Here is a 27,521-nt window from a genome sequence, read left to right on the forward strand (position 1 = left end):
GAAGATCAATAAGGCATATCCTGGCACAACAATTCTAAAAGATAACTTCAGAAGCCTCGAAAACTTGTGTTGAACAATTGTTTCCCCCTCATATTTAGCTTTTTGTAAGTGAATAAGTGGTCAAAATTCATATTCCCTTGATTCTGAATTTGTTATTACCTTAGTCTATGGACTAAGGGACTGACGAGAGTTTTGTAGTGCTTCATTCATCAAAGTTAAATTCTTCCCTAGAATCTGATAGTGTGAATTCTTTCAAACATAATAGTTTTAAGAATGGAACCAAATTCATTTTTATGCTTGCAGCTCGTCTTTTCTAATAGAGGCCATTATTCCACACTGGCTGTTCTAAAAAATATTTACTTCACTGTAACTGACAGTTAAGGCACATTTGATAAAGGAAACTCAAATTACATGCCTTTAAATTCTCTCTCCTATTATGAAACATGGCATAAATCAAATTCACACAGGAAATAGAAGGCAACATTTGTAATCAAAGAACTTTTATTAAGATAAAGTGCTACAACAACATTTATAAAACTGTCTAGTAATGCTGCTTTCATTTCACACCTTTAACATGAATACAAAGTTAAAAATTTTCTCTACCAAGAAGGCAGTCAATAAAATTTATCATGCATACAATCTTGTCATCCATTAATAGAACAGCAGCAAGATATAAAATATTACTTTTTGTAAAAACATTTACGTGAAAAATCTGCTAATCTTTAATACTGTTCACATAAAGTATACCTATATTGCACACATCAGTTCATAAACAGTAATAAATATTGCCTCCTAGGTAAACAATTATGTAAAGGAAACACCCAGAGATATAAAATGATTGGTGGTAGAGGCACACAAGCAATAGATTTCATTGCCCATGTATTTTTAAATATAACTCTTCATCAGAAGATGACTGATGTGTAGAGATTTACATCAGCAGGTGAAAAAGCAGAGTGAATTGAGGGGTTTGGGAGAAAAAAAAGGAAATTGGGAGGGAGGGAGGGGGTATTAGATAGATATTTAATATTCATTTATATTCTTCATGCCCTTTGAACTTTCTAATAGTTTCATCTATAAAATAAATATATTCTGAAATAAATTTTTTGCAGCTTCAGTTTTCCTCTCATAAAATCTCAGTCAGGCGGTCTCTGATAGCTGACAGTACCTTCTTTCTTGGGCCCATAGTCCTGAAATTGCAGCAGAGTTTCCAGATTTACAAAGTGAATAGTTTACATCCCAAAAATTTCTTTATATCTTTAACTAAATATTGAATTCACAACTTCCATGTATGTATTCACAAGTAATTTACAATCTTCAAGAACTTAAATCAATTTTATAATTCACTTAATTGTTGAATCTTCCATTGCATGCTGGGACATAAAACACCTTATCACGAATTCATATCTTTTTCATTTTTTCTCTGTACCTCAGAAGTGGCTCTGTTGTTTCCATAGTTATCAACAATTGACACAACTTAATCATTTTTGTTTTGGGAAATATGACATTTCCATTTTTGTCTACAATATTTTACATGAATTTTAGCAAAATCTTACCTGTCTGTGCTAGAGTACAACAAAACAGTGTGAAAAGGCAACTTCACATAGAAATAGGGGGCATGACACCAAGAACATCACACACATGACATTGTTCACAGCTCATGTAAAACATTACAAGATTAGTATTTTAAACACTGTGAAAAAATCGAATTGTCAAATCAGCTGGAGACACCATCAGCCATTTTGAGATAAATCACATGAATTTACGAAACCTGCCTTTGCTACATTATAGTATAGGTGTCCGAATTTACACGACACACATTCAAACTTCCACATTCCAGTTGAGTGGGATCCATCTGTTGGGTACATCAGAGGAGATTGAAAGGAGAGATGTTGAGGAAATAATGAGGTCAAAGATAATATATTGGTAAGTGATGTGCTAGTTTTGACCTGGAGATGATGAAAATATAAGCTGAGAAGTAAAAATGAACTGAGAACAAGAGAAATGAGAATTGTAATTAGTGCAATTTATGAGGAACTAAGAGGGGGGAAAATCAAAAAGAGAGGTGAGAGCATCACAGAGGGGGAGGGGGGGGTGAACAGTGGTGGTTAGTGTTTAACGTCCCGTCGACAATGAGGTCATTAGAGACGGAGTGCAAGCTTGGGTTAGGGAAGGATTGGGAAGGAAATCAGCCGTGCCCTTTCAAAGGAACCATCCCGGCATTTGCCTGAAACGATTTAGGGAAATCACGGAAAACCTAAATCAGGATGGCCGGAGACGGGATTGAACCGTCGTCCTCCCGAATGCGAGTCCAGTGTGCTAACCACTGCGCCACCTCGCTCGGTGGGTGGGTGGGGGGGGGGGGGGGGGGGGGGCGTGAACAGTTAATGGAGACAAAGACCATATGTATGTGCTGGAGCACGTACTTATCTCCAGAACTTTTCAGGGAAATGTGCACTTGATGGGAGAATACAAATGGTCAGTGTGATGTGACAGGCACTCAGCCCCTTGAGTTACACTTCAGACCAAGCTCAGCAACTTGGTGTCCCCAAGATGAACTGTTTTTCTCTATCCATTCATGTGCTCAACCACTTTAGTGGTGCTCATTGCTACATAAGAATCTATGTATTTAACTCTTTATCAGTTGAGAGGCAACATGTGGCTGTATTTATTGCTGTGCTTTTGATGTTGGATGCTTTACCAGTGGAAGGGCTAATGCAAGTGATAGTGGATGCATGTGGTAGGTTTTACAACAGGAACAGCTGCAGGGGTAAGAATGTTGGGATAGAGAGAGAACTTGTTGAACCATATGGCATTCCCAGACCATTACCTTAAACCTACATTTTCTAACAGTGCAATCTTTACCACTGTAGAACCTGCCCTATGCAACAACCAGTTACTGCAGCCTCACACTAGGAAATCCTACAGCATCAAAGGTAGAGCAACTTGTGAAGCCACACACGTCCTCTACCAACATATATGTTCATTCCACAGCTTATTATATTAGAAGACCACTAGTATACTAGCTAAATACATAAGTGAACACAAAAGAACTCTGCCTTGGGGGACAACCAGTATCTTTTTGTTAAGCACTAATACCATTTAGTGGTTAAATTTATTTTCTGTCTGTCCGTCCCTCCCTCCCTAGCAATGAAATATAACAGGTTGTAAATTATACTGTTCCTATGTTAGGAAAGATTATACAAAAATAAAAATGAACAAATATTTACCCATTATTTGCATTCAAAATTTGAACACAAAAGGAAATTAAAACCTAGACTTGTTTGTTATAAAGCAATGCACAACCATGACACACAAACAAAGGCGCGCGCGCCCACACACACACACACACACACACACACACACACACACACACACACACACACAACCTGATGAATGAAAGATAGAACATAAGTCATGATGGGTTTGAGGAATGTGAACTATTCCTATCGGTAAGAAATAAGACAGACATGTTTACTAACAATGTAAAGAAAATGGCATGGAAGTGAAAAAAAATTCTTCTACTCATGTGTATCTGATGGTGCATTTTTGTTTCTTATTCTAGGCATTGATGTTCTAATTTCTCTGTGTCTTTTACATCTGTGCACTAAGAAGTAGTTGGACCAAATATAAAACTAATAAATAAAAATGGCAGTGCTTATAAAGGCAATTAGCAGAAATATATTTAAAAAAGGTAGAAGTAGTCAACATTAAGCAGGTATAATTTGCTCAAATTCACCAGTTTTATATGTTATAAATTTGGAGATAATTCAGCAAAGACTACAACATTATGAGAGACAACAACAGAGAAGAGGTATATCTTACTTCTTAGCCCATACATACTTACTTCCTTCCTTCCTTCCTTCCTTCCTTCCTGCCTTCCTTATCACCACCACCACCACCACCACCATCCAATTTGATCACTTGGTGATTGGCTTCTGAGTCTGGGTGTAATGTAGGATCCCTGCATGTTCTTTCATTTCTGTCAATCTTGAGCTTCCCATTGCCAGTCCAGTCTGGCTGTGTTTTTTAAGCCTCTGTCCCATCTGTCCGGTAGTCTTCACCTTTGGCTCCAATCTAGTACTTGTTTGACCACACGCCACCTTTTTGAATGACATAACCAGTCCATTGCCACTTCAAAGTGTTCACTCTTCTGTTATGACACTGTCTGATATCAAATGCTTTCTTTCTTTCCTTCCTTCCTTCCTTCCTTCCTTCGTGTAGCCCCACATTGATCTTTCCATTCCTCTTGGACTACCGTTAGTTTTCCGACAATGAACTCATTTAATTGCCTGTGTCTCACAGCCATAATTTATTATGGACAATATACATTGGTCAAAAACAGTTTTCTTCAACTCAGCCAGCATCTTGGACTTCAAAACCAAGGCTTACCCTCCATAAGCTTGCCAACCTAATTTAATATATCAAAATGTTTGTGATTTTAGATTTCCTTTCATATTCAGAAGCTGACCAAGATAAACATATTCTGTGGACCTTTGCCTACTTCCAACAGATGTATTACTCTCCAGTGTCCATTCATTCATAATTATCTTGGTTTTATCATAGTTCATTTTTAGGCCAAATTCAAAGCAGACTGATGCTGGTTCACTAATAAGTATGCGAAGTTCTTCTATACTATTTGCAAATAGTATGATATTGTCAGCAAATCACAGGTTATTTCATCTCTTTCCCAGAATTTGGATTCCCTTTGTTTTCCCCTCTAAATTAGACACTGCGTTTCCAAGGGCAACTAAAAATAGTTTTAGAGATCTATAAAGTCACTTTGCTTGACACCCTTTTTGATAGGAAATTCATTGATATCTTTAACTGTATTCACAAATGCTATGGACGTTTTCTATATGTTCTTTGTAACTTTAAATAGGCCTGTTCTACTCCTTACTCTGTTAGAGCCTCAAACACGGTTGGACGACTCATCAAATCTAATACCTTTTTGAAATCTATGAAGGCAAGACAGAGAGGTAGATGGCACTCATTTGTTGTTCCAATTGTTTCATGCAGAGTGAGGATATGATTGACTGTACTAAATCCTGTGTGGAACCCAGCTTGTTCAATGGGGTGGGCCAGGCCCAGTGTAGTGCCCAATCTAGTAGTCAAAATTTTAGTAAAAAGTTCATGCAGTATGGACAGAAGACCAATAAGGTAGTAATTCTTTGTATCTTTAGTACTACCTTTGTTATGTATTATGATTATTTTGGCTTTATTCCCATCTCTTGGTAATTTACCACTGTGCAAACAATTTGAAAATATTTTAGCTAAATGCTTTATAGCTTTGTCATCCATCAGTTTTAAAATATAAACCAAGAGGTCAGCACTACCTGGAGTGGTTTCTTTTTTAATCTTGTCAATAGCTTGTTTGTCTTCTGAGGGTAGTATTTATGGGATTTGAGGAACAGTTTACCAATTGTCTAGGATTAAGATATCAGCACAGACAAGGTTACTATACAAGTTCTCAATATATTCGAGCATTTCTTTCTTCTCTGTGATTTGGCTTGGTCTGTGTCCAATGCTACTAGCTGAGTCTTCCCAGTCATGAGCTTTTGCTTGGCTATCTTTAAACTATATTTATTTTTAAGACTGGCTTTTGGTGTATCTTATTCATACTTCTTGATGTAATGTTTCATGCTCTTTCTCAGAGCCATGCACAGTTCTGTATATTCTGCCTTATATTTATCTGTTTATACTTTCATTTTTCTTCTCTTCTCCACCAAAGTAATTGTTTTGTCAGCTTCTTTAGTGGGTTTTGAGATTTACACAAGCCACCCAATTCCTCAGCTGCTGTGATTAGTATTTTTACTACTGTTTCTGCTTCACATTCATTTAATTACTTACTACAAAAATAAAATAAAGGCACAAAGTTATCCATTAAGTGAGCACACAAACAATGCCCTATATTTATGAGAAATGCCTCTTAGTTGCCACTTAAAAAATTGACCACATGAAAGAACTTACAGCATTAAATCATCAAAAATTAAACTTTTCCATCTGTTGTGAAAGTACAAGTTAAAACTAATACCGACTGTAGTTATTTTCAGCCAAATCAGGCCTCCTTCAAATTGTTAACAATCTGTACCAGTTGCAACGGCAGCAACTGACCACCTGTATTTCAGATCTAAAGGTGATCTAATTTGGTCAAAACCAGTAATTACAGTTAAGGTTAAAAAATCTTTATCTAGGCTGTTATATTCTGAAATGTCTCATTGGAAAAACACAAACAACAGGACCTGTTATATACTTGTGGTTGGAATGTTACCAATATCTTCTTAAGTGATAGTTACAATGAATGATTAAAAGACTTGTTTGTGATACCTGTTATACAATAAGGTGGAAACTTCACTGTGTATGGTGGTCTGGAGACTTATTACTTAAATTACTTATCACTACAGAGGCTGTTATCTCCTACACCACTTTTTGCTTCTTCCTTACATGTATACAACATACTTTTTAAAAGCTCTACTATGTTTGGAAGAGTTTCATGCTCTTAACTACCCTGTCATCACTTAAACAATGGAAAGTCATAGGTGAGGGATAGCAAAGTATAGGGGGAGGGGGAGAACGAACACTGTCTGGTAGAGTGGGCAGGACTACACAGCAGCAGGATAAGGCTGCCAGGCAGTGTTGGGTGGCTATTGGGGAGGGTGGATGGAGGGGGGGGGGGAGTGGAAAATGAGGAGCAGAGAAAGAGAGCATTAGAAGAGAATGATGCACAGTCAGGTTGAAGAGATGTGAATTGGGAAGGAGGTAACGGGGTGAAAACTATTTGGTGGAGAGTCTGGGAGCACCAAATTACTGTAGGTTGAAATCAGTAAATATCTGTAGCACAGAGTGTTTTGTAATGTTAGCTCCCATTTGTGGAGTAAGAAAAGCTGGTGTTGGAGGGGAGGATCTAGATGGCGCGGGTTGTGGAACAACTACTAAACTCAAGTATGTTATGTCCTAGGGTGGTCCACTTTGTTCTTGACCAGTCTGGCAGTGGCCATTCATCCTGGTGGACAACTGGTTTTTTGTCATTCTAATATAAAAAGCTGAACAATGACTGCAGCAGAGCTGGTATATGACATGGCTGCCTTTGGAGGTAACCTGGCCTTTGATGAGGTGTAAGCTTGTGACACAACTGGAAAAGGAAGTTCTTGGTGGATGGATTAGGCAGGTCCTGCACCTGGGTCTCCACAGGGGTATGTTCCCTGTGCAAAGTATTTGGAATTTAGAGTGACGCATGGACAGACTGTGATGCTTTGAAGGTTTGGTCAGTGATAGAACACCACTTCAGGCAGGGTGGGAAGGACCTTCGCTATATCCTCCATATCAAAGCATGATGATAGATAATTAAAGACCTGATGAAGGATCTGGTACAGCTGTTCCACTCTGGGGTGTTATTAGGTTAGTTTGTTTTGTTTTAGGGCACAAAAACAATTAGGGTCATACGCACCCATGTCAGAACCCTAGAACACAAACACAAAAAAGGAGTTAAAACGACTACACATTAAGTCCAGTCAGCTGAAGGAAAGACAGCTAAAAACAGGGACTCTGTGAAAGGTCCACAAAATATGCCATAGACACAACATAGGTACTGATCAAAAGATTAAATGCTCTTCACCATATTGCTATGGAAGATAAAAAGTAAAACATGGTCGATAACCCATGGGTCATTTGCTAAAACATCCAATAATTCAGATGACAAACATAAGTGTTTATAAAAAAGGGCATTCCATCAGGAAAAGGCAAACCACCAAAGGTTGAGGACAATGAGCACAAAGTGGTGGGGGATCACCACTTAACAAATGGAGATGGCCAAAGAGACAGTGTCCGATACGCAACCTAGCCAGAGGGCTGAGAGGTGGTCATCCAAGCTGCTGGGAGACATTTAATTCCCCAGAGTTTGCTTCCATGAAGGTAAGACAAGTGGTGATGCCAAAGTGACACCATCTGCTGACAGATGGCAACACAGAGCTCATCGGAGGGAATGCACAAACTAGTGGGCTGAGGTACGATGACTGCAGCCTTGGCAGCAATGTCAGTAGCCTCATTTCCCAATAAGACTAACATGACAAGAGACCCATATAAATATCACAGTGGCTCCATCACAAGTGAGCAAGTGAGAGCTTTCCTGGGCCCATTGCCCTAATGGATGGATGGTGAACAGCACACAGAGGCTCTGAGGGGCACACAGTGTCAGAGACAATTGAAAAGCCTGTGTCGCCAGATGTACTGCATGGCCTGATACAGGGCAAAGAGCTCCGCTGTAAATACTGAGCAGTGTTCTGAAAGCCAATACTGAAAAATGTTAGTGCCAATGACAAAGGAACACCCGACACCACAGTCAGTCCAAGAACCACCAGTGTACGCAAAGGTACTGTCACGAAGTTTGGTGTGAAGTGTCCAGAAACTTTCGGAGACAGAGTGAGTCTGGAGTAGCGTTCTTAGGAAGTGAATGAAGTCCAAGGTGATCACAGGCCACCATGCAAAACCAAGGTGATAAGGTGATGAAGGTTCACACCCATTGGGAAAGTGGTAGGTAGTGTGAAATTAAGCTGCCAGGGCAATAGCCAAAAGTGAACTCCAGGAGGTAACAAAGAAGAGGGAGGTGCCCCATACTGGTGATCAAACAATTTATCACAGAAAGAGGCATAGGATGGGTGTCCAGGCATGGCAGACAAATGGCATGCGTATCTACTGAGGAAAAAACCACAATGGTAGTCGGCAGCTTCTGTGTATGGACTTTCAACCGGGCTAGTGTAAAAGGTGCCAATGGCCAAACAAATGCCACAATAGCAGATTGTATTGAGACAGCATGAGATGGACAGATGTGCAGATGCATAAACGAAACATCCATAGTCTAGTTTCAAATGGACAAGCAACTGGTACAAACAGAGGAGGATGGTCTGATCCGCTCTACAGGAAGTACCGCTGAAGACATGTAGGACATTGAGGGATCGCATACAGTTGGCAGCCAGTTAAAGCAAATGGGAGAACCAAGAAAGTTTCCTATCAAGAATGAGCACCAGGAATTTCACAGTTTCACCAAATGGAAGAGCAACAAGCCCAGAATGTAAAGATAGTGGATTAAACCAATTCCGCCACCAGAAATTCATATAAATAGTTTTTTCAGCGAAAAAGCAAAAGCCATTGTCAATGCTTGATCAAGACAACAATGATGATGCCACCCAATGAGACAAGACCATGGACTTACATGACAAAAATCATCAATGAAAATTGAGCCAGAGATACTAGTACGAGAGAGGCCATAGTAAGGTTAATGGTGACAGCAAAGAGGATGATGCTCAGGACAGAACCCTGAGGCACTCTGTTTTCCTGAATAAAAGTGTCTGACAAGGCAGAGGGTATGCAGCCTTGGAAGCCCCACGTGTAGAGTGTATGGAGTATACCAGTCCTCCAGTAGGTGTTGTAGGCTTTTTCCAAATCAAAAAACATGGCCAGTGTCTGGTTTCTGCAGAAAACAATTCATGACATGGGTTGAAAAAGTGTATGATGGCCAACTGCAGAACAGTGTGCTCTAAGTCCACATTGTGCAGTGGTTAGTAAATTGAGAGACTCTAGCCACCATATCGGCCATGCATGACTCGTACATTCCATCACCTTGCCAACACAGCTGGTGAGAGAAATGAGGCAGTAGCTATGTGGAAGGTGTTTGTCCTTACCAGGCCTGGGTATGGGTATGGGTATGGGTCTGACAGTGGCTTCATGCCAGCTTCTGAGAAACATGCCTTCACAGGCATGCAACTGCACCAGTGAAGGAGAAACTGCTTGCTCACAAGAGAAAGATTCTGCAGCATCTGAATGTGAACATCGTATGGTCCTGTAGCAGAGGAGTGGTATGAAGTGAGAGAATGATCTAGCTCCCTCACAGTAAAAGTGGCACTGTAGCACTCATGATTCTGAGAAGGGATCGGTATTTTCCAAGCCTCCCTCACTCATTTCCAATGGAGGTAGGCAGGGCACAAGGTGTTGGAGATAGCAAGAGAGTCCACTATGACATCATCTGCTATTATCATGCCAAAAATTGGGGAATGGCCCTTGGTCCCAGAGAGCTGTTGGAGGTTGGCCCACACAATGGAAGAGGCAGTGGAACTGTAAATATAATTAGTAAATGAAATCCAGCTAGCTTTTTTGTTATCCCGAAGAATGCAACAACAATGCGTATGTAACTGTTTGTAACTAATGCATTTTACCATCGTAGGATGACAATTAAAAATGCAGAGAGCACATCTCCACACACAAATTGTATCATGGCATGCCTCAATCCACCAAGGGACTGGGACACATTGTGGTAAAGATGAAGAGTGAGGACTGGAATGTTTTGCGGTGGTAAGGATCAACACTGACATTGGACTGTTGATGACTGGAAACTGGTTGCCCAGCCAGACAAGTCTCATTTCAAATTGTATCGATCAGATGAATGTATACAGGTACAGAGACAGCCTGCATGTCAGCAGGAGACTGTTTAAGCTGTGAAGGCTCTGTAATGGTGTGGGGCATGTGCAGTTGGAGTGATTGGGACCCCTGATACATCTAGATACGACTAACAGGTGACATGTACGTAAGCATCCTGTCTGGTCGCCTGCATCCATTCATGTCCAATGTGCATTCTGATGGACTAGGGCAATTCAAGCTGGACAATCCAACACCCCACAAATCCACAAAGGCTACAGAGTGGCTCCAGAAACACTCTTCTTAGTTTAAACACTTACACTGGCTAGGAAGCTCCCCAGACATGAACATTATTAGTATATCTTGGATGCTTACAATGAGCTGTTCAGAATAGATCTCCACCCCCCTCATACTCTTGCTTGTATATGGAGAGCCCTGGAGGATTCATGGAGTCAATTCCCTCCAGCACTACTTCAGACATTAGTTTAATCCATACCACATTGTGCTGCGACACTTCTGTGTACTCGCAGGGGCCCTGCACGATATTAGGCTGCTGTACCAGTTTCTTGCCTCTTCAGTGTATATGTCTTTTGTAACTGAGTGTTCTATCAAGTATAACCCCAAGATATTTCTGGTTTCTGTTATGTTCTGAATAGCCTTCTTTCAAAGTAGAATGTGGTGCCATTTTTCAACAGGACAATGCTCTTTACCACACATGACATTTGCCTTTATGGCCTGTATAGTACTGAGTTACTCTCATGGCCAGCAAAATCCCCAGATCTGTCCCCAACAGAACATGTGTTGACTACCTTGGACAGACATCAATTCTGTCCCTCTGTGAATATGCAGGATCAGTCATGCATGCAGACCAGAGGGGTGTAAGATCACACTTTTAAACTGGCATGTTCTTTGTAAATCTAATTTGATATTTTAATCATTGAATTAACACTTTGTACACTGTCAACCTGTGAGGCCCCATTTTGTTTTCTCTTCCTCTCCTGGGTGCTTCACTTTTTTTCCTTGTCAGACAGTGTATGAAGTCAGGATTGTGAAAGAGCAGTCATAGTTGAATCTAAACTGAGTAAAAGACCCATCCAAGAATAGAGAATTAGCTTAATGAAGTACACTAAATAAGTCCCACAACTTAAGGGGTGGTAAAAACTGAGCAAAATAACTTAGCTATGTAACTTAAAATATTGATAATTCAATGTGGAAAACAAAAATCAATAACAAGGTAAGTCATTCACCTGTAGCTGACTGATATGAGGCAAATACACACAACAGTTTGGAGATATAACCGACTATTCTTGTTTAGTGGTCACTGTAATTCTTTTCACTGAAATTTTAACTAATAGGCAATAATGAGACTTATGTGAATCATTTGATGGATCGGCTACAGTAGTTTCTGGCTGAATGTTTAATTCAGTCTCTTTTTGGCAGCATTAATAATCCTCATAATAATATTGCAAACAGTTATTGTGTATGTACATTTGACACCACTGAAGTATTTTTTTCTGAAATTTTATAATAATGTACAAAGAACATTCTTGTTTTCTTCCAAAAAGTGACTTACTGAACAATCTTTCACATTTCTACACACACTAAATTATCATGAAAATATACCAAATAATTAGGAATAGCAGAATATACAAAGAGAGTTGGAGAGAAACATTAAAGTCTCAGAGAAACAACCATTTTTAGAACACATGATACTTACGTCAAACCCAGATCACGAAGGTCATCCTCAGTCAGCTGATTGAACTTGTTTACATCAATGTTATGTTCAATAAAAGTTGGAATATACTTGCGGAGACCAAGACCAGCAAGTATGAGGATGACAGTGCGTAGACTTCCATTCTTTAACTTTGATCTGAACTCTAAAATAGAAATAAGCGGCCAGTTTGTTAATATTTTTGTGCACTTATTCTCAGCACAACGTAATGTGTACCCAACAGTAATATTTTTCATGAAAGTGCAATTAACCTCTATTCTTTCAAACATGTCATATCTTTGCAGTGCATCAGAATTAGAATTTTATTGTCTTGTTACATACAAATTTAAATCATTGATACAGTATACAAAAACTCTTCATACAAAATGGCAAATTCCATATTGTATTTATGACATTTTTAACACAAGTGATATAACTAAGACAATAACCATAACCTCAAAATACCAAAATTAATATTTAATTTAGAACTTCCAGCATAAACTTTAAACCTTATTGTACAAAGATAAGGTTAGCATTACTTAAGATAATTTTTAGAGTATAATATCATTTCTGCACAATTATAGATGGTAATTTACTTTTTAACAATACTAATTCCATGCTGTAATGTCAGCAAGTAGTATCTTCATCAGAGAAATAACACTAAATTTCCTCCACATCTTACTGTACTTATATTTGAATAACATTTCTTACAAATAATACTAGAATATATATATAAGATATGTACATCATAAACACAGAGTGAGAAAATAGTTAAAAACCTTTAGGTCTCTAAACCAAAGGAAAGAAGATGAGAGATTTTTGTCCCATTAATGTCAAGATCATTACAGGGGAAAAAAGTACTATCATGTAGGGAAAGGAAACAAGCTGTGCCCTTTCATAGGAATAATCATGTCATTTGTCTTAAGTGTTTTACAGATCACAGAAAACCAAAGATTTTAACTGCTACTTTCTCAAATACAAACCAATGAACCATCTTACATCTTACAATCTATATCTTAGACATCTTACACCTACACTCAAACAGTGGCTGGCAAAAATCCATATGTTTTATTTTAAACAGTATTTTACTTTTCTTTAAAAGTTTTATATTCAATTTACAATACTTGTATTCCTCTAAAAAAATTCCAACCCTTAAATCAGAAAAAGCACCTATGTTGAAGCTACATATGCTCAAAAATACAGGACTGTAGCTGACTGAGGTCTTCGGCGACCAACAATATTTCACACCCTGTGTGTGTGTGTGTGTGTGTGTGTGTGTGTGTGTGTGTGTGTGTGTGTGTGTGCGCGCGCGCGCACATGCACATCACAGAAGTCTCACAACCAAATACAATCAGCATCAGAAGTTATCGATAGTGAATATTAATTGTCAATGGGTGAGCAAGTAGCATTAACTACATCCTTCTGTTTGACCAGAAAGACTGCAGTATTTCAAGCAGAATATAGACAGAAACCTCTGCATCTATAACAAGGGCTGTTCAAAAAGTATCTGACATTTTTTATGCATTAAATGTATTCACAGTTACTAATAAGGGATACCATCAGCTGTAGAATGGAATGAAGACAATGAAAATTCATGCCAGACAGGGACATATGGAAGTTTGGGTCTAGCCACAAGTCGTGCATGGATAGCCAAATGGTAAGGTGACCACTCGCTACAAGCAGGAAATCCGGGTTCATGTCCTGGTCTGGCACAAATTTTCATTGTTATGCCATTCTACAGCTGATGGTAGTCCTTATTTGATATTGTGAATACAATTATTGTATTTCATAACAGCTGTAGTTGCCACAGTGCCTGTTCCTTTTGATGTGCTCACATGTCCAAAGGAACTTTGCATCATAATGATAACAACACAGACACTGCAATATTGTTTTAATTTTTTAATTGTTGAAACCAACAATGGCATCAGGACATGTGTGCTGTCTATGTTTGAAGGCTGATGCAGTGGGCAAGCACAATTCTTTTCATGGTTGCAAAACAGTCAGTTGCTGGTTACCCATTGACAAGTGAACATGTGTAAGTGGTAATAATCAGATTTTGTGTTGTAGAGGAAGAATGTTATTGCATCAAGTTTTGTTTTAGGCTGGTCAATTCCCAAGCTGAAACACACTGCAAGTTTCGACAAATATTTTAGGGAAAAGGAATCAGTACCACATAGATACATAACTGGTAGAACTGCTTCAAAGGTGGCCACTCATCAGTGAAAAGAAAATCACATTCAAATAGACCCTCAACACACAAATGAGGTAGGTCGTTGCTGATCACTTAAGGATCCTGGTGATTCAGAATAGTTGAATTATGATCAGATAACTTGCTGATCAGGTTAAAATTAGTATTGGACCATTCGATCCATTTTAACAGAACACTTGGATCTCTAGAGGATATTAGCAAAATTTGTATCAAAGTTGCTAACAAATCAGCAGAAGAACTTCATTTGGAGATTGCACAAGACATGCTGGATACTGTGAACAGTAATTCCAACTTTCTTAATACAATTATCACTGGTGCTGACTGATTTATGGGTATGACCAAGAAAGTGTTACAGTTGTCGCAATGAAGGCATCCACCAATCCCGAGACCCAAAAAAGGGAAGCAGGTCCGCAGCAATGGGAGTCATGCAGACTGTGTTACTCCAACAGTATGGCCCATGACAAGTATGGCCCATGACAAGTATGGCCCATGACAAGTATGGCCCATGACAAGTATGGCCCATGACAAGTATGGCCCATGACAAGTATGGCCCATGACAAGTATGGCCCATGACAAGTATGGCCCATGACAAGTATGGCCCATGACAAGTATGGCCCATGACAAGTATGGCCCATGACAAGTATGGCCCATGACAAGTATGGCCCATGACAAGTATGGCCCATGACAAGTATGGCCCATGACAAGTATGGCCCATGACAAGTATGGCCCATGACAAGTATGGCCCATGACAAGTATGGCCCATGACAAGTATGGCCCATGACAAGTATGGCCCATGACAAGTATGGCCCATGACAAGTATGGCCCATGACAAGTATGGCCCATGACAAGTATGGCCCATGACAAGTATGGCCCATGACAAGTATGGCCCATGACAAGTATGGCCCATGACAAGTATGGCCCATGACAAGTATGGCCCATGACAAGTATGGCCCATGACAAGTATGGCCCATGACAAGTATGGCCCATGACAAGTATGGCCCATGACAAGTATGGCCCATGACAAGTATGGCCCATGACAAGTATGGCCCATGACAAGTATGGCCCATGACAAGTATGGCCCATGACAAGTATGGCCCATGACAAGTATGGCCCATGACAAGTATGGCCCATGACAAGTATGGCCCATGACAAGTATGGCCCATGACAAGTATGGCCCATGACAAGTATGGCCCATGACAAGTATGGCCCATGACAAGTATGGCCCATGACAAGTATGGCCCATGACAAGTATGGCCCATCACAAGTATGGCCCATCACAAGTATGGCCCATCACAAGTATGGCCCATCACAAGTATGGCCCATCACAAGTATGGCCCATCACAAGTATGGCCTAGAAGGTACTACTGTCAATAAGGAGTTCTAACAACAGGTTCTGTGTCACCATCATAAGCAGTGCACCACAAACAGCTGGACTTGTGGGCAGCAGGCAGTTGGCACCTTCACTGAGATAATGCATCTGCTCATCTTTACCAGAGTTTTTTTTGACCAAACAACTCAGTTGTGGTTTGTCAGCCTTCCTACTCCCCTGACATAGCACTGACTGACTTCTGGATTTTCCCTCAACTGAAAGAGACTCTGAAAGGAGCCAGATTTCAGATCTGGGAAGACTTTATGCAGAATTTCATGGAGCAGCTGCACACTGTACCAAAAGAGAATTTCCAGCAATGCCCCCAGCAATGGCAGCAGCTTTGGGAGAGATGTGTAGAAGTTGAAAGAGACTACTTTGAGAGTGACTAATGTCAAACAATTGTGTCTCAATAAAAATTGATTTTATATATAAAAGCTGAATACTTTTTGAGTAGCCCTCAAAAGATCACATGTTAATTTAATGTTACTTGTTTCCTTAATAACACCACTCCAATAGCTGCAAGTGTGCCAATAATTCAGTTATATTGCACAACATGGCCAGTGCCAAGGCAATATTTCACAGCAACTGATTTGCTTGTCTGTTGTAAGCAAGTGTGATAAACTATTCCTCCATGACCCTGCAGCTCTGACCAATGTGTTACATGCCACAACTTCAGAGCATTACATCTGGCTTATGCAAACCAAGAGATGAGGATTGACAACATTCTAAAGAAAAGTATTTTGCCACAAGAGACTATCAAGAGTCTTAAACCTTATTGTGCTTTGTCTCTTCTGCCCCCGTGCCCCTCTTACTTCCCTTACTTCCCTTCTTAGATTGTATGGGCTTCAAAACACCCACAAGGGAAGGTGTTTCTCACAGGTCTATTGTCAGTAGCATTGGTGCTCCAACGAACAGTTTAGAAGATCTCTTATCTCCAACAAGCAGTAGTTATTCAATGGCCAGTTCTATGAAAGCCAGTTAGAACAGTGATGGGGAACCCTTTGCACCTACTGTGATGTATCTTTCCTTTCTAGCAGATATAGGAGAGACACATTTAAATTTCAATAAAAATATGCCTTGGGAAAGACACTACAAATGTGATAACACAATGTGGTTAGTAAATAGTAATATTACACACATCAAGATACAATCAAACTTTCTACTGTATGGAATTGCCCTCATTTAAGTTTGTATGCCATCGCACATGATCTTTTGAAGTATCAGACCCTGGTGGCGATTCAGCATCATTATTCTTTGGAGGCTCATTGACTTAAAATATTATTCCTGACCTCTGTGTAAAACGTGGTAATGAATACTAATTTAGACATCGTAAGATAGATCCACAGGTTCGACCTGTGGAGAACAAAACACTTTAACAACATGACGTGATAAACAATTTGTCAGTCTGCCTTCAAACAATGTGACAAAATTTCCTGATATATCTGCCTGAAAAATATAAGATCATCAAATAAAATTAATCTCATAGTAGCAATAGGTTTCTGCAATAACTGCAGATACCACTACTCAATATTAAAATAAATAGATACTACACAGAAATGACAACACCTGCCTCTTAACCTATCAAGTGACAGAACAAAGGTGAGTAGCCAGAAGAGGAAACCTCAGCTTCCTAATATGTCATTTATTTTAACTAAAAAAGATGAATGCAATGCAGATGTTACTTATTACACTTTATGCATATTTTTTGTGACTTACAATTAACATCCATTCTTCAATCATTGATAGTACATATACGTTTTGTGATATAGTTGCTTACAGGTTGATGGATTCTGTGTCAAAGCAATAAGAAAAAAGCTTTTTATAGGATATGTTTCACTGTCCCCCTGAATTCTGGAAGTTGCAATTTAACAACACTTCTCTTCCAGGATTCAGTTGAAATTAACTAAATGGAAATGGGATATGTCCACTTGACATATTTACACAGTCTTTTGTTCACACATTTTCCCCAATTAACAAAATAGGACTTTGTGCAAAAGATCTGAACATTTATTGATTTACTTGGGAAGTCTGGAATCATTTTTATGGTAGCCTGGGCAGATATTTTGGCTTGTTGACCCATATGGGTGTAGGATTGAGGAAAATCAGACCTTAAAACCCCAATCTGATCCTTCAAACTACTTCCTTATTTTCAATACCTTTTGATTACAATGTTTTCAACAACTAGTACTGCTATAATCCTTTATGCAACACCTGTATATGGGCCATGGCACCAGGCCATCAGCATGCTATACTTCAAGTAGTCCACCAATGACAGCTGAGTAGACCAGCCACCAGAGGCCACATATGGTGGGTCAAAAGACTAGTTCACACTGCACAACATTTGCTGTGCTGCCTACCAGACCCCTTATCTATACAAAGGCTATGCAGCCAGCTCTCCCTCTCAGATTGTGTTGTTCTCCATATTTTACTATTCCTATGTTTGTAGTTTCCTTGAATGTGGATCAGTAAAATGTTGTTCTGCTTTACAATTATATTGGTGACAAGTGTGGTTTTCACTTCTGTGGGCTCAGTCTAATTGATTGTTCCATCAGTTCTCATGTTCGTGGAGGCAGTGCTCAAATCTCTTCTCAAACAGCAGCAGGCTCCTGCAGTTGCTATCACAAACTTTCAGCCACACTAACTTCACTGGCTCCCATGCCGTCAGCATTCCCGTCACCCTTTCCCCTTTACAATCATGGGCCCAAGACTGGGAAGCTTACGAGAAGTGGCTGCAGCAACACTTCCTTGCGTTTGGTATCACTGATGCAAACATATGTAATGCTTTGCTCCTTTCTTGTATTTATCCTCCAGTTTACCATTTGCACCCAACAGTTCTGCTCCAGGAACATGTGTTGCTTTCATTCAATGAAATGTGTAGGTTGTTGTCAAATTATAACTACAAATGCATGCATACCATTGCAGTGTGTATAGAGTTATATCCATTGTCAAACAGGCCCACCATTCCTATGACTTGGGAGGCTGAACTTCACATACTCAGGCACAAATGTCATTTATCAATGTTGATCATGATTCCTATGCTGATTATATGGTCCATGACAACATCACTCAATTAGTTCCTGACTAGGAGATGCACCAGCACACACTACAGTGAGAGAAACCATCTTTGGCTGAAGTGTTAAATACTGCTCAGTCTTCCAAGGTACCTTGTGCTGTTGGTGATCAATTGAGGCTTAGTGGAAGTTTGCTATAGTGATTCTTGCTCCTTTTTATGAGGCATCAGTCATGGCTCAGAGAGGAAGATGATGTGGCAGCCATACAAACATGGCCCCCACACTGCACTGGACAGTGACATGACAAAGAACAGCAGCAGCAGCAGCAGCAGCAGCACTCCCATCTTACCCATACTGTTTCATGCAACATGATAGGGCTACATGCTCTATGCACTTGGCGACCTGCAAGAACAGGACTTGCAGCATCTGTGTTAAGTTCCTGGCTCTCTCCAGCAGATATGGAAATGGATGGTAATTGTGTGTCTCCATTGCTTATAAATAATAGAAACAGTTTATTGAAGTGCAAGTGATTGGCAAAGGGCTCTGACTACAAGTGGACAGAGGCACCAAACTTATGTGAAATTGGGATCTCCAGCATTGTCTCCAGTTACTCAACATATGGTGAGTTACAACAGGCAGCACATTCAAATTCTGGGGATATTTACAGCTCCCACTGTGTATAAATCTGCAGTTCATGCCTTGACCTTTCTAGAAGTGCATGATGCTGGCACTGACAATTTGTTCACTCTGGATGCTTTCAGTGCTTTTTGTTTTTCCATTGGAGACATGATGCACCTAGTTTCTGACTAGATCCATGGATTGTGTGTGTTCTGAGTTCTTGTTTCAGATGGGCCAGATTGTGTTATTAACTTTATGGCTGACATTATCCTCAAAGCTAGGGCCTTGCTGCACTATTTCAATGTATGACCTATTCCAGTGGCCTCGCATAATCAGGTGAAATCAGATAGACAGGCTGACATCACTGGGGGTCATATGGCTTATTACATCAAGTGAGTGGACCCCCCCTCCCCTTCATGACTGTTAGAAAACCAAATGGTTGGCTTCACCTTTGTGGTGGCTTGAAAGTTTACATGAATGCTAATTCTATTATTGACACCTAACCTTTGCCCCTTCAGTATGAGTTATCAGCCAAATTCTTTGTGGGCTAGTTTTTCTCTAAAATTGATTAATCTGAACCAATTTACATGTTCTCCTTGTGATTAACATGCCCTTTGGGCTGCATCAATATCAGCACCTCGCATTACGTGTTGCTAGCACCCATCAACTATCTTGACGACATCATAATAATTGGTGCATCCATGGAAGAGTGTTTACACAATGTATGCTCCTTGTTCACAGTCTTGTGTACTGTGGGATTAGTGTGCAATTTGGCCACGTCACACTTCTTTCAGTGACCCATTGTCTATTTGGGGTTTGAGGTTTATCGGGATGGTGTAAAGCCTTTACATCATCATGTCACCTCTATCACAGCTCTGCCTCACCCTTCCATCGTCAAAGAACTCCAAGCATTTTTAGGTAAAATTGCATACTATCACAAATTCATTCTGGATACAGTCACATTGGTCCATTCTCTTCATGAATTGCTCCACAAGGACATCTACATCTACATCTACATTTAAACTCCACAAACCACCCAACAGTGTGTGGCGAAGGGCACTTTACGTGCCACTGTCATTACCTCCATTTTCTGTTCCAGTTGCGTATGGTTCGCGGGAAGAACGACTGTCTGAAAGCCTCTGTGTGCGCTCAAATCTCTCTAATTTTACATTCGTGATCTCCTCGGGAAGTATAAGTAGGGGGAAGCAATATATCCGATACCTCATCCAGAAACACACCCTCTCGAAACCTGGCGAGCAAGCTACACCGTGATGCAAAGCGCCTCTCTTGCAGAGTCTGCCATTTGAGTTTGCTAAACATCTCCGTAACGCTATCACGGTTACCAAATAACCGTGTGACGAAATGTGCCGCTCATCTTTGGATCTTCTCTGTCTACTCCGCCAACACGATCTGGTACGGATCCCACACTGATGAGCAATACTCAAGTATAGGTCGAACGAGTGTTTTGTAAGCCACCTCCTTTGTTGATGGGCTACATTTTCTAAGGACTCTCCCAATGAATCTCAACCTGGTACCCGCCTTACCAACAATCAATTTTATGTGATCATTCCACTTCAAATCGTTCCGCACGCATACTCCCAGATATTTTACAGAAGTAACTGCTACCAGTGTTTGTTCCGCTATCATATAATCATACAATAAAGGATCCTTCTTTCTATGTATTCGCAATACATTACATTTATCTATGGTAAGGGTCAGTTGCCACTCCCTGCACCAAGTGCCTATCCGCTGCAGATCTTCCTGCATTTCACAATTTTCTAATGCTGCAACTTCTCTGTATACTACAGCATCATCCGCGAAAAGCCGCATGGAACTTCCGACACTATCTACTAGGTCATTTATATATATTGTGAAAAGCAATGGTCCCATAACACTCCCCTGTGGCATGCCAGAGGTTACCTTAACGTCTGTAGACGTCTCTCCATTGATAACAACATGCTGTCTTCTGTTTGCTAAAAACTCTTCAATCCAGCTACACAGCTGGTCTGATATTCCGTAAGCTCTTACTTTGTTTATCAGGCGACAGTGCAGAACTGTATCGAACGCCTTCCGGAAGTCAAGGAAAATCTACCTGGGAGCCTGTATCTAATATTTTCTGGGTCTCATGAACAAATAAAGCGAGTTGGGTCTCTCACGATCGCTGTTTCCGGAATCCATGTTGATTCCTACAGAGTAGATTCTGGGTTTCCAAAAACGATATGATACGTGAGCAAAAAACATGTTCTAAAATTCTACAACAGATTGACGTCAGAGATATAGGTCTATAGTTTTGCGCATCTGCTCGACGACCCTTCTTGAAGACTGGGACTACCTGAGCTCTTTTCCAATCATTTGGAACCTTCCGTTCCTCTAGATACTTGCGGTACATGGCGGTTAGAAGGGGGCAAGTTCTTTTGCGTAATCTGTGTCGAATCGAAGTGGTATCCTGTCAGATCCAGTGGACTTTCCTCTGTTGAGTGATTCCAGTTGCTTTTCTATTACTTGGAAACTTATTTCGATGTCAGCCATTTTTTCGTTTGTGCGAGGATTTAGAGAAGGAACTGCAGTGCGGTCTTCCTCTGTGAAGCAGCTTTGGAAAAAGGTGTTTTAGTATTTCAGCTTTATACGTGTCATCCTCTGTTTCAATGCCATCATCATCCTGGAGTGTCTGGATATGCTGTTTCGAGCCACTTACTGATTTAACGTAAGACCAGAACTTCCTAGGATTTTCTGTCAAGTCAGTACATAGAATTTTACTTTCGAATTCACTGAACGCTTTACGCATAGCCCTCCTTACGCTAACTTTGACATCGTTTAGCTTCTGTTTGTCTGAGAGGTTTTGGCTGCGTTTAAACTTGGAGTGAAGCTCTCTTTGCTTTCGCAGTAGTTTCCTAACTGTTGTTGAACCACGGTGGGTTTTTGCCGTCCCTCACAGTTTTACTCGGCACGTACCTGTCTAAAACGCATGTTAAGATTGCCTTGAACTTTTTCCATAAACACTCAACATTGTCAGTGTCGGAACAGAAATTTTCGTTTTGATCTGTTAGGTAGTCTGAAATCTGCCTTCTATTACTCTTGCTAAACAGATAAACCTTCCTCCTTTTTTTATATTCCTATTAACTTCCATATTCAGGGATGCTGCAACGGCCCTATGACCACTGATTCCCTGTTGTACACTTACAGAGTCGAAAAGTTCGGGTCTGCTTGTTATCAGTAGGTCCAAGATGCTATCTCCACGAGTCGGTTCTCTGTTTAAGGAGAGGATGTTCCTTTTTGGTGAGGCCAGTCTGTGAGCAATTGCTGATGCTTTTGAAATCCAAATTGCATTCTGCTCCTTGATTGTCTAACTTCCAACCTGGTCACCACCTGGTCTTGGTTTCAGATGCCTCTTAGTGTGGCTCAGGGTCATTCTTGCACATTGCTATGAGTATGGTTCTGAATGTCTGATGGCTTATGCATCTAAAACGCTTAAAGAATGCACTTGCCATCATCCATGCCCTCAAGAACTTTAATTTATTCTCACATGGGTTTAAATTTCATCTCAATACAGACCAAACACCCTTGGTTTCATTGTTTAATATTTCTGCTTCATTGCCTGACAAAGCAGCACATTGCATCCTGTGTTGGGCCTTGTTCCTGTCTCAATACAACTATGAAATATATTTTTGGCCTCTGCACAGCCTCAAGGGTGAAAGTGAGAATGTCCGTTCTGTAGGAGACAATTTAACACCGTACCTCCTCCGGCTTCTCACACAGGTACTGGTGAGGTAGGAATCCCGAGGAAGGGGGATGGGAAGGGTTTCTTGTATTTGGGGCTATCTTCTCTCTCTTTTTGATCTTAGCAAAAATTTCAATTTTTTTCCTTTCTTACTTCTTTTTTGACTACCAGCCTATTTTTTCCCTCTTTCCATATTCATCTACGTCTATTGCAGAAGTCCTTCATATTCTCTGTGGTTTCCAATAACCTATAACTTATCTGGAGATAAGAAGGCCAAAGAATCAGGCTGCACAAACACACATCATCATACACACAAAGATATACAAGTATGCAAACAATGAAACAACTAACTAGAAACCTGTCGAGAGGAATGAACTGTGTAGCACTGTGCCAAGATGTGCTGGCTGTGCACCAAGGCATGTTTAGCCACAGGGTGATCCTCATTACTAACAAACACTGTCTGCAGAGAGAGAGAGAGAGAGAGAGAGAGAGAGAGAGAGAGAGAGAGAGAGAGAGAGAGAGAACTATGATGGTTTCATATCACATCTATACATAAGTGTATATAAACTATGGTAATTCTACATCAGGTATCTCTCTTCTTCATACTGTCAATCGTATTAATGTGCATTTCTGAACATGTCACCCACACATGTGCTTATTGGTTGTGATTCATGTGTGGCACTCTTTATCACTACTCTCTCTTGCTGCAGACTGTTGACATGATCATTTGCTTGTTCATGCCACAATGGTATGTTGAGCTTTAACTCAATTTTCATCTGTATCAATTCAATTTTTATTAAATCATTAGAGGCACTGTACACTTGCATCACTTATTTACCCACACTTTGTGCAGCAGCACATAATTCAGTGTTGAGTGATTCATTAATTTGCATCTCTTGTATCCTTAACTAGGACGAAAAGTCATTTGCAAGTTGCCTGTCAAGACTTACGTTGATCTTACCCTCTGGCTCCACAACTAAATTCTGAAACTGAGTTGAGGGTCATTGTACTGATGTTTCCATTGCAGTTTGCACCATCTTGAGCACACCCATATTGTTTGTTATTTCTTGCATTGTATCTGGTGTACCTTGATGCATTTCATAATGCTGATATTTCAGAAAGTATACTCGCAAAATTCTCATTGATCTGATTTTATCTGATTGTCTTTGGCAACTTGATTAAAATTCTCATTCACCTGTGCATCTAAACTTTTCACACACAGTCAAAATTATTTTCTAATTGTTTTGATCATCCCTTCACAACCTGTTCAAGTGTTCTGGTATTTTGTTTGATTATCCCTTCACAATATTGCTTAGTATGGCATTCATTATAGTTTCTAATTTTTTATATAACATCACAAATGGATTTACAGATGTTTGCTGAACTCTCACTTGGAGGAGGTTGCACTAGTACTTCACTTTTGATGGCAGCTTTGTCTGGAATTCCTACCTTTGGCTCTGCCATATAGCTGTTTTTTATATTTTCTTGACTGTATTTCTTCTCCACAATTCATATTTTCTACCTTGCCAATTTTCATCATAACAGGTAATAATTCTGAGAACTAACTTAATCACTTTACTTATGTTTGCATGGATGTAACTAATGCAGTTAACAAAAAAATTCTTCAACTTTCAAGAAGATTCACATGAGATTACAATGCAAGATTGTGCAGATATCTTAACTACAAGGAATGCAATAGTAGTCATCTTAATGTATTGATGACTGAGAACCAAACAGTTAGTATAATTAAGATTCTTAAAATTCTAAATCGAAAAATTTATCATGGGATTTTATATATCCACTGGGAAACCTCAGTATTCATCACATATGATAGGAACAGATGTCTTCACCTGATATTTTTGTTATTTTCAATTATGACTATATAGTATTTTAATTTCATACAATTTTATTATTTCCAAATAAATACAACTGATATTCCTTTCTTAATCCTTTATTCTCCTTTGACTCATTTCTTTGTGCATTTCTCCTCCAGTTAGGCATTGGATCAGGCTATTAAATTCAACAAGGAAATTATTTGTAACACCATGTCGAAATATTTCCTTGGTCTTTATTTCCCTAAAGGAGGTGTTAGGAATAGGCTGTTGAAACAGTCTAGTAGTTGATCTCTAACTTTTATATCTTGCTTATGTTTCTTGCTTCTCTTACTTTTTCTTGTGGTCACCATACAATACCAATGCTGCAAGGCTCCTGCTCTTCAGCACCCTTTAACTGTGGCACAGCTTCTTCTCCATGGACTTCAATCCATTGTGCTGAACACGCTGAAAGAGACTTTTCTTGTTCCAGTGGAATAACATACTCAGAAGTTAAACTCAGCATATTTCGTATAATATACAACTCTAATGTCTCTTAATGACTCTACTACATACACATTACATTCCAGCTACAATTTGTCATGTGTCCATTTCCCACCCAACTCAGAACAGTAGTACGATACATTTGAACCAATGCTGTGATGTTTTCTTTGGTATCATGGGTGCTTCATGCCTCACCCTCATGGCCTCATGGAGACAATGACACCACCTAACAGGTAGAAGTGTCACCCATGGCCTGCATCGCCAATAGCACAGGATTGCTACAATTATGATCTGTACAAACCGTCTGCTGACCTCCCACAAGTAGGATGCTTCTTACTTGTTAACTACCTTAACCCACGAACATCTTTCATCATCCAATGAATATCTATGACATGGAACATCTCATTCTACAAATGGTATGTTGCACCTAAATATACATACATTAATTTTAATATTTTCGCAAGAACCATCTTGTTATGGTTTCCAGTTGTAATATAACTTTCTATCTTTCCTTTCTGGCAGGTAAAATTGAAAAATATTTAAATTTTGATAAAAATATGCAATGCCTGGATAAAGGTTTGGTTTGGGGAAATACACCCTGCAAATTCAGTTGCACAGTGTGGTTAGTAATTAGTAATATTACACACATTGAGATACCATCACACTTTTATTTTTCTTAATTACCATCATTTACATTCATGATCCATCATACAAGACCTTTTGATGGATTAGGCCCAGGTGGCTATTGAGTATCATTATTGTTTGAAGGCTTGTTCGACCATGAAAATACTACATTACTGACTTCAACTTAAAAGTGGTAATGAATATTAATTTGGATTTCATAAAAACATATCAGCAGGTTTAACACATGGAGGATAAAATACTTAAAACATGCAGTGCGATAAACAGTCATTTTGTCTCCAAACACTGTGTGCACAATTTCCTGATTTATCTACCATAAAAATATAAAACCCTCAAATAAAATTAACCTGGCACAGGGTGTATACATGGACAAGAAAAAAAATTCCCGGATTTCCCAGTTAAAATTACTCTTTCTCCCGGGTGAATATACACTTTTTCCGTGTTAAGTGACAGTATACTTTTCCTTGGAAGTGTAAAACTTATCAATCCTTTGAATGATTATGGTTTTATATACTGGCTTATTATTTCTCTGATATTTAGAAAACCAAACTCAGTAAAAAAACACGTTTTGGAAAGATCTTTGATGTGGAGCAACATGTGCACTGATATTTTCGTATCACGAAAGTGTAAATTTAAATTCCACTAAACGCCACATGTTACTTTCCAAGGCATTGAAATCAAGATTGCAATGCGCTTTTGTAGCCAGTCATAGCTCATGTCACATGATTTCGCCAGCCGATGACAGAGGATATTCGAGCATACGACACGTGATGTAGTCAGGCAATAGCGATATTACTCTTAAGTAGGGCGTGCACGCAAAAAGGAAACGTTAATGGTTTAAATTATTATACATACTGTAACTACAAGAAAAGCTGAGATTTCACATATCTTGGTCTCTAAGATTAATAAGCTGCAAGAGAAGCTAAGCTTTCACATATAATGTTGATCTTTTTTGTGCATGTTACACTTTAAGATACATCCCACAAATGTGCCAGTAAATTTTTTAATGAAGACATAAATGCCTATCTTCTGGGCTCAAAATCTTTCTAAATGTTTGTACTCAAAGACTTGATTTTTAAATGAGAGTCAAACGATCTGCGACTTAAGAAATTCATCGTATATTCTTGCACATAGTTTATCTTACACAAAGGAAATTTACTTTGAAAATAACGCTTTTCAAATAACCATTTGCAATATTTTCCCGCAACCTGTTAGAAATAGGTTCCTTTCAGTAGTTGCCAGATAACAGGTGTCACCGCACTTGCGCAGCTACTAGGATGCTGGAAGCGCGTATGTGCAGAAGTATAAGACATTAAAAGATCTTACATTATGTCATAAAAGAAACAAGGCATCAGAGGATACTCCAAGAGCATTGGAATTTTGTGAACCATACTAAAACACGTAATTCGGCTTAAAGCGCACATTCGTATGTGCAGATTCGGGTGTAAATTTTCTTGGGGTGCCAGTACTGTATAATCTAATGTTTGGTTCTTCATTATGGCATGTCATATGTGCTAGAAGATG

At 39.5% G+C, this 27,521-nt stretch overlaps 1 protein-coding gene across 3 annotated transcripts in view; it reads right to left on the reverse strand.

Annotated features, from left to right (window-relative positions):
* Positions 1-526: 526 nt before the first annotated feature.
* LOC126100583 (ankyrin repeat and SAM domain-containing protein 3-like) overlaps positions 527-27,521 on the reverse strand; it is a 144,004-nt gene continuing 117,009 nt past the window's right edge. For all 3 annotated transcript variants that reach the window (XM_049911206.1, XM_049911205.1, XM_049911207.1), the window contains 2 exons: positions 12,122-12,281; positions 527-1,187 (listed from right to left, as the gene is read on the reverse strand). In XM_049911206.1, coding sequence (XP_049767163.1) covers positions 1,124-1,187; positions 12,122-12,281 — 224 coding nt within the window. In that variant the 3' untranslated portion in view covers positions 527-1,123. The remainder of the gene's footprint in view (positions 1,188-12,121; positions 12,282-27,521) is intronic.

The sequence above is a fragment of the Schistocerca cancellata genome, chromosome 9, assembly GCF_023864275.1.
Source record: "Schistocerca cancellata isolate TAMUIC-IGC-003103 chromosome 9, iqSchCanc2.1, whole genome shotgun sequence".
Classification (NCBI taxonomy): Eukaryota; Metazoa; Arthropoda; class Insecta; order Orthoptera; family Acrididae; genus Schistocerca; species Schistocerca cancellata.